The sequence below is a fragment of the Arachis ipaensis genome, chromosome B09, assembly GCF_000816755.2.
Source record: "Arachis ipaensis cultivar K30076 chromosome B09, Araip1.1, whole genome shotgun sequence".
NCBI lineage: Eukaryota > Viridiplantae > Streptophyta > Magnoliopsida > Fabales > Fabaceae > Arachis > Arachis ipaensis.
Window position 1 is genome coordinate 26,211,112 of NC_029793.2, and position 8,516 is coordinate 26,219,627.

Sequence of the window (8,516 nt, forward strand, 5' to 3'; positions counted from 1 at the left end):
GGATATGGATGCTCTACACTGCATATCTGGAAAAATAGGCAGCATCAATGGGATATCAATCACTAGATAAAGAGGCCAAAATACATAACAGCCTCCAATAGCAGATATTTAATATAATGATGAAATGACACCAAGATACAACATGAGTACAAAAGAAAAATACATGGAACATGCATTCTCACAATCAGTAAACTTGGAAGAGCCCAAATATCTAAGCCAGACATCTGATTGCAAATCCAGTGTGAATATAACAAAGGGAAGTAGGTAAGCCAAATTTCACCACAAGATCAAATTGCATAAAGTGGACAAGGGTGATTTAAAGAACGGAAGAAAAGAAAAAGAAAAACCTTTCTTTGTTTATATTCTCCAGTATCATCTCAATAGAACCATGTTGACGTATTAGCTTCAAAGCTGTTGTTCCTCCAATACCTGCAGCACACATCATGTTTATATTACATGGACGCACTGAGTTATATAGCAATCATAATGCCACACTTCAATTAACATCTCGCAAATCAAATTGAATATAAAGTACCTCGGATGCTTTCACAATAATCACACCCAGAAAGAATGCATAGGTCAATAAATTGGTCCATGCTCAATTGTAGGTCCTCCAAAACCTGAAACAAGATAAATATCAACATAAGCACAGATCTAATAGTGAAAAACTTGACAAACTTTGAAAGCTACAAGGACCTTGCTAATGTCAAATTCCATCACTGGAATCTTTTTGGAGCTGGGATCCATTAAATGGCGAAGAAATTTGGGAGCTCCAAATGTTAAAGAATCCATATCTTCTGAAGCTACAGCATAAACCTACAAGTAGTAAAATATTCAACATAAACATCAGAAAATTTATATTAGGAAATGTTTGAAATAATGAAATTAATTTTAAAGGATTGAACAATCAACTAAAAAAATAGCATGAAGTCATAACTAAAGATTATAACTATAAATAGAAAAAAAATAAAGAACAAAATATTCAAGGGGATGCAGTAGATATGAACTTGCCTTTCCAGCTTTACAAAGAGAAGCGCACTGAGCCTCTGCTTCTGAAGGTGCCTGTTGAAGCCAAAGTCTTAGCCAGATCTAGACACACAGTACCAGTAATCATAAATACTTCTGTAGTACAATGTTACCTCAACAACGGGCACTCCCATGAGTCTTAAAAGCTTTTTGCAGTCTTCATTATGCTGCTTTGTCACCTACAAGAGTATGGAGAAATGGCATCAACAGCTCGCACCTAAAACCAAGGCTTTATCCATTACATGCAATAACTTATTAAACAAAGATGCCAAACCAACAAAGACTCACCTTCACAGTCCGTTTGCTGAATTTTTCAATGTCTTCCTTATTGGCTGTCTAAAATTACAAGAAAGAAGACATCCCCAAGATCAATATTGTTATTTAATAGAAGAAAATACTTGCACAAAGGAATCATAGGGATAACCCAATATCAAATTATGGACATACCTCCTTGGCTTCAGACAAATCCTCGGTAGCATCAGCCCTCCTCGTCAAACTGAACAACAACAAAACTTGTGAAAAAGACATCATTACGAGAACGAGAATAACTAAAACTAAGCCTTGTCTCTCAAGATGGGGTCAACTACATGAATCAAATGAGTGTTTTATTATGAACCATATATGTGTTTAAATCATTTATATCTAAATCTAAATCATTCACCCTCCATTGAATCCAAGTTCCTAACTCCCGTCTCAACAAGCCTTCTCCAAGTATAGCCACTTACCAACTAAGATCAGATTCTATAATCTTCTCTATAATAGAAACTATCTCAAGTCCTTTATAATGCAAAATGTAATAATTCTAATCCTATCTAGTCTGTTGTGTACACTCACCCAAGCATCCTCACCTCTGAAACATTATTAAAGAACTTTTATCAAGTGGAAAAAGAATATATTTTTCTTTTAAAAGAAAAAAATAAAGAAAACTTCTTTAGATGCACAAGATGAATTGTGCAGTTTTTGCCACTATTTGGTGGGAGCATAATGCACCTTCAATGACAAACATGTTTTGTAGTGTAGGATTATATGCCTAGCATCTATTTGGTGTAAAGCTCATGAAGTTTATAGGGGACTTTCTCTCTCAGACATGTTGAGAGATTGAAAGCTATGCTTTACGGATAAATCTTTTGTTTTTGTTTTTTCTTCATTCAAACAAAAAAATCTTTTGTTTTGTTTTGCTTTCGTACAGGGATGCCCTTATCCCCAGTTTGTATTATCCTTCTCCTCATCTTAATGAAATTCCTTTTTTATTTTTTGGGGGGAAAAATGAACAATCTGGAAATAACAAAACATCAACACAAAAATACCGTTTTGCCAGCTCTTGCTTCTTCAACTCTGGTGGTTTCCCATCAAAAACATATCTGGGAAAGAGGAAAATTAGCAAGGGGAAAAAATCAGCAATAGTGCATACGTTACAAAACAACACTTTCTCCTAGGTTTCTATTGAAAGAAAGGAAATAGAAATAATACTTAAAACAAATAACAGAAAACGTAATAAGTAATTACACTGGTTTCATCCCAGATTCGAGAAGTCTGATAGTCCTCGTAAACATGCCTTGCAAATGACTGTAACATACAAAAGCAAAGTCATCACACATTTCCAATAAAGAAATTATAAGAAAACACGAAAAAAGAAACATAACAAGACCCACAATTAGGCAATACTCGATTGAAAATTATGTGAATGTGAATTGATTATCACTAACTACCCCACCTAGTAACTTCACCAGCTTCATTAGTGAGCATTTCAGTTCCAATTCTTCCCACAACAATCTGCACCAAAAACCACACAAACATGAGAAACGAATTGCTGGAAGCATATAGTGGTAGCTAAGAGTGAGTAAGTAGTGCGGACAAGGAACTGGTAAATGCTCATGCTGGCGTCAATGGCGATCTTGCGTCCAAAGTAGCTCTCGAATTTATTCTCCTTCATGGCTTTCGGTGCATTGTCCGCCAAAAGCTTCGTTAAACCCTAGAATGAAATAACCTCCATGAGAATCCGTCAATGAAGGAAAATGAAACGTTGATTATAAAGAATAAAGCTGAAATGAAAACGAAATGCGAAGAATTGTTGACCTTGATACCCATTTGGTTTGAGTAATTTGTGTTAGGAATGAGCAGAGAAAATGAGAAAGATGAGTGAGACGGCAGAAGAAGAAGAAATGCGAGGGAGACGGTAACTGCTTCCCGCGCACTCTGCTCAAGGGTACTATTTTGCAATTTGCAGTAGGCCCAACTATTCGGCCCATATAACTAACGGCCCAATAAGCCCATTATTTGCTTAGGGAATGATTGAAGCCTGCAGAAGTTGCCTGTCCAAAACAAAAAGGAAGCCTGCAGAAATCCAAAAGTGGACAGCTAGGATTGCTACGAATCTGGGTACGAAAGTATCAATAAATTTTTGTTAGTCAATCACAAATCCTTAAATAGAGATCAGATTTGTAAATAAATTAGTCATGGTTCTGTTGGGCTAAAAAATACCATGAAAAAAAATTCTTCCATAAAATTAAATAAATAAATGGAAGGAGAGAAGGAACACATCTGCTCTTGTGGAATAAAAATTTTGGCGAGATTTAATTATGATGATGATTTTGAATTTTATTAGGTTATAATTTTAAATTTTGAATTTAATTTAAAATAATTAATTTTTTAAATTTTTAAATTGATTATTTTAAATATTGGAGAAAAGATGTACGGAACACCAAATTTATGTATGTGTTTGTTGCAATTATTTATTTGAGTTTTTTCAAAAAAAAAAGCTGAAAAAATAATGATTTTAAGGGATATTTAGTTGAATTGGTGAATTTTTATTTGTTCATACAATCATTTTTGTTATTGTTATTTGGGTGAGAGTGATGAGGATGTTTATGGTAATTGTTATTCTACTAATTTACAATATCTATAGCAGTTATAACTCAAATTGTATAGTTTTTTTATACTCATCTAAGAGGTTCTGAGTTTGAATCTCTCTATTTTCGATTAAAAAAAAATCTACAATATCTCTAGCTAATATATATCTTGCACGCATTTGAATAATGATACGAGACCTTTTTCCTGCTATTTTCTACTTGGCAATAATTATGCCGCAGCATACGAGAGACATAACACAATCATAATTTAGTCTTGAACAGCAACTAACTAATGTTTTTGGTAGCTGTCAATTACATGAACGCAGCCCACAAAGGTCATCAGGTCCCTTAATCCTTTATTCCTTTTTCGCCAGCAGAATCCAACGAACAACGCAATGACATAATCATACGTTTGAAACCTTCATTAATTTGTCGCCTTGCTGTATGTCCTAACCGGCTGCGTGTAACTGTAAATTCAAGGTTGGCATATACTTAATAAATAAAGAATCACTTGTATGTGAATCAAAGACATTATTAGTTGTTGCCATGTTAATCACTTGCTCTATATTGCATATACTTGTTAATTCAAGGTTGACATTAACAAAAACACTCGCTAATAATTAAAAGTTTAAAACGATATTATATTGTTGTCATCTTAATAATTAAAACATTTACTCTTTACTTAATACAAAAATTAAACACGTGTTTGTAGCATTTGCCAATATAATTGCCGCCCACATTGATAGATTCTTGATAAAGAATAAGTAACCCGTTGTTATCATTTGTCTTTATTTGAGATATTAATTTTATGTCTTAGACTAATTAAGGATATAATGAATAGTTATATAAACATTTATATGTTTTTTTAATAGCTTAAATTTTTGGATAAAATGATTTTATTAACATTAGAAAAAAATATAACACCGATGAATTTAGAAAAATGCTAGTTGTACAATACTAATCAACCTTTAATCAGTCTTTAATCATATTTAAATAATATTTAATTATTTTTTATTGAAACATGTTCCTATTTTATAGATACGTATCTATAAATGAATTTAATTTAAATTTTAAAACCTACCCACTTCATTGGTTACGGTAACTTTGCTTTACTTTCGTAACTTCACGTAACAGATAAAGTTTTTTATTTCTTATTCTACGGGACATTCAAACTGCATTAGTGAATCCAAAACTAAAGATGTACCTTCCAGCTGAATTATCCCTCTCGTTTTCATTGGTGAAGACGTATCACTACCTTTCAGCTGAAGCACTCTTTCATTCTGCATTGGTGAAAGGTATCATTACTTTCCACATATGTGTTTATGTAATTTGTTAAGAAATATCATGTTCAACATTTTTAATTATATTTTAATTTAAACATAAAAATACTCTGATGATTTAATTGGAACAAGGTTGATCTTATTTAAGTTTATTAATAGAGTTATTGCAAATAAAGTACTTTCTACATAAGTAGTTTGAGTAAAGAAGCAAAAAAAAATCTGGAGTTTAAGAGAGAAGATGTAGTTGGTATGGTCATAAAAATTCTGTTGTTATTTATCAATTATAACACATATGATAGTATGATATTTTATTCAAAATATTTTTAAAACACATCCAAAATTAGGCTAACTTGTATGCACGTATTATTTTGTCATTCTTGTGCCACAATCCTTGTTAGTATGTACTGTTTTTTTAGGTCATAATTCATCCCACTATTTCTGACGAGGAGATTCCAAAAGTGGGGATGCTATTTGGAACCCTCGAAGAAGCATGCCAATTTTACTACAATTATGCCAATAAAGTGGGATTCGAGCCTCATATATGCACAAGGTTAAGAGAAGTAGTACTACATCCAAAAACACTAACTAGCAATAGTCTTATCAGACACTGTAAAAGAGAACATATATGCACTTTACATTAAATATATATTTTACGTATTACCATTTGCAAGGAGTCCCAATGCTTGACTTATCACTCGTGCATTCATCGGTATGTCTCCGGTTTCAACTTCCAAAAGCATTCGATCCTTGTTATATGACCGTGCCAGGGCGACAACCAAATCTTGGTTCATCGACCACTTAGGGATGTGCCTCAGGCATCCAAAACTCATTTTCTCAACTTCTTGGTATTTGATCGGATATTTATCTTTTAAATGCTCCATCATATCCGCAATGGCAGTTGGAGAGCAGCGGGTATCAAGTGTTTTCTAAAAAATTGAGCCACTAGTTAGTATATGTGAAATTGTGTACCTCACTTGCAAACCTCGAAAATTTCTAAATGAAAAACAAACTACCTTTTTAGGACCCTCTGGTTTCTTCGGCCTTCCAACTTTCTTTTTGACATTGTTAACACTAGATTCATCAAGTCTGCCATCGGAAGCCTTACTAACTGCTGATTTTCCTTTCTTTGTATCAGATGAAGTACGTTTTTTAACTGGCATTATGATTTTACACTGCACATTGTTTATATCATAAGGTTAAACATAAAGTTTTCACCGAAAATACTTGTAGATGTCCATTTTAGTTAAACATTTTGGATCAGTAAGACCAAAAAAAAATATCTTGTGCTATTTGATAGATTTTTGAATGTATTCTAAATATATTTTTAGTTCGATTGTATTATTTTATATGTGTAATAAACTTATGACATAAACTAATTTCAACCATTATTTAAAATACCAACCAGTAATATCAATAAAAAAATTAAGATGAATAAATACTAATGCTCAAACAAGTAATAAAATTTTCAACTAATACTATAATAATATATGTTGGATGTTTTTTATAAATAATAAAAAACTTAAATTAATTGTTGATTATAATAATTTTAAAAGCGTTAATGTTCAAATAAGTAACGAAAAAATCTAACTAATAATTTAAATAATAAATATTAGATGCATTTTACCGAATCAAAAATCAAAAGATTAATTGTTTTATGTGCATTTTTATTTAAAAACTAGAATTTAATGATTTTGAAAACATTTATATTTAAAAACTAGATTTTTACGATTTTAGATGTGTTTTAAAATATTTTGCATATAATATCATACTATTACATGTGTTATAGTTGAAAGATAACGAAAAAATCCAACCAATAATTTAAATAATAAATATTAGATGCATTTTATCGAATCAAAAATCAAAAGATTAATTGTATTATGTACGTTTTTATTTAAAAACTAGAATTTAACGATTTTGAAAACATTTATATTTAAAAACTAGATTTTTACAATTTTAGATGTGTTTTAAGAATATTTTGTATATAATATCATACTATTAGATGTGTTATAATTGAAAAATAAAAACACAATTTTTATGACTATACCAGCTACATCTTCTCTTGTAAACTCTAGATTTCTTTTTGCTTCTTTACTCAAACTAATTAAGTACACGTCCTGAATCGTAATAATCCACGCTAATTACTTACAAGTTCTTATCTTTATTCTCATCCCAACAAATAGATGTATTTCTTTTAATTTCAGTGTAACCAGCCCATGCAACCAACCCAGCAAGCTAATTGACTATGAAAGCTATGCAACAAAAATAACATCTTTCGATCATTAACACACTACAAAATAGAACTTAATCATAATTTCCTTGCACCCGTCAGAGTTAATCCATTCTAAAAAATAAAAAACCCAAAATCAATAAAATTATTTAGTATTGGGGTAGAAAAGAAAGCTTTCATGTAATGCTGTAACACTTAAACACACAAATGAGAATATTAGTGCTCAAGTCCAATAATCGTTCAAGCCTACGATATGAATTTGAAGCCTACGCTAATTTCTGACCCAACTGCAGTAATAGCTAAATTGATATAACGTAAAGTAGCAACCATGAACTTACCAACAAAAAGCTCGATTCGAACACTTCCAAAAAACACAAAATTGTACATGCAAAGATAAAAAAAACATTACAATATATATGTAAATCTTCTCAAGCTATTTTATTCGGAATTTATTTTTCAAATTAGAAAAAAAATCAAAATTTTATACAGAATAATACAAAAATTATTGGTGTCAGAATAATCCAAACTTCAGTTAAGTCGTCGGCGTGGTTGATGTGGACAAACGGCGGCGACGAAGATGAGCTTGGAAGGAGAGGAATGCAACGTTGTGGATTAGCGACGTGGTGGAGGAATGGGTGGCGCGGACGAACGGCGGCAGGGAGTGACTTCTCTGGGTTTCCAACGAGCGCCGCTGAGTTGCCGTTGTAGGGCGTCGATGATGAAGGCCGACGAAGAGGGTGGTGCAGACGAACGGCAGCAGGGGGATGAAGTCTCTCTGTCTTCAGAGTGCTGCTGAATTGTCGTTCTGAGTTTTTTAGTTTTGGATGTGGGGTTCTGTGACTTCTCTTCTCCTATTTTGAATGTGTTCAGTGAATCATTAAATGATTTAAAATTTAATTTAGAATTTTAAAAGTTAAATTTTAAATTTTGAGTAATTTGAATTTTAGATGTGTATTTAAATTATAAAATATTATTATATTAAATATATTAAATTTAAAACAGAAATTTAAGATTTAAATTTTAAGATAATTTTTTTTTGGTCTTACTGATCCAAAATGTTTAACTAAAATGGTAAAAAATTTAAAATTTAATTCGAATTTCAGAAGTTAAATTTTAAATTTTGAGTCATTTGAA

At 31.6% G+C, this 8,516-nt stretch overlaps 2 protein-coding genes across 6 annotated transcripts in view; both read right to left on the minus strand.

Annotated features, from left to right (window-relative positions):
• Positions 1 to 3,250, minus strand: part of LOC107618415 (flap endonuclease 1) — a 6,324-nt gene extending 3,074 nt beyond the window's left edge. For all 5 annotated transcript variants that reach the window (XR_002353548.1, XR_002353549.1, XM_016320472.2 and 2 more), the window contains exons 1-12: positions 3,103 to 3,250; positions 2,882 to 2,998; positions 2,741 to 2,799; positions 2,533 to 2,592; positions 2,334 to 2,387; positions 1,474 to 1,522; positions 1,315 to 1,362; positions 1,140 to 1,205; positions 1,012 to 1,062; positions 697 to 816; positions 536 to 620; positions 348 to 429 (exon numbers count right to left, since the gene is read on the minus strand). Coding sequence is in view for 3 of the 5 variants with exons in the window: in XM_016320472.2 (XP_016175958.1) it covers positions 348 to 429; positions 536 to 620; positions 697 to 816; positions 1,012 to 1,062; positions 1,140 to 1,205; positions 1,315 to 1,362; positions 1,474 to 1,522; positions 2,334 to 2,387; positions 2,533 to 2,592; positions 2,741 to 2,799; positions 2,882 to 2,998; positions 3,103 to 3,114 (803 nt within the window). In the remaining 2 variants the exon portion in view is untranslated. The remainder of the gene's footprint in view (positions 1 to 347; positions 430 to 535; positions 621 to 696; positions 817 to 1,011; positions 1,063 to 1,139; positions 1,206 to 1,314; positions 1,363 to 1,473; positions 1,523 to 2,333; positions 2,388 to 2,532; positions 2,593 to 2,740; positions 2,800 to 2,881; positions 2,999 to 3,102) is intronic.
• On the minus strand, positions 5,738 to 6,375 carry LOC110267129. Its single transcript, XM_021112275.1, has 2 exons — positions 6,169 to 6,375; positions 5,738 to 6,081 (listed from the first exon to the last, which is right to left on the minus strand). Exons 1-2 carry the CDS (start codon positions 6,313 to 6,315, stop codon positions 5,806 to 5,808), a joined length of 423 nt encoding a protein of 140 aa, XP_020967934.1. The 5' UTR covers positions 6,316 to 6,375; the 3' UTR covers positions 5,738 to 5,805.

Excerpts from the sequence above, each read along its gene's own strand:
- LOC110267129 (XM_021112275.1), bottom strand. The coding sequence starts at position 6,315 with ATGCCAGTTAAAAAACGTACTTCATCTGATACAAAGAAAGGAAAATCA. Across the intron at positions 6,082-6,168 it reads AACCAGAGGGTCCTAAAAAG|AAAACACTTGATACCCGCTG; the intron begins GTAGTTTGTTTT and ends TCAATTTTTTAG.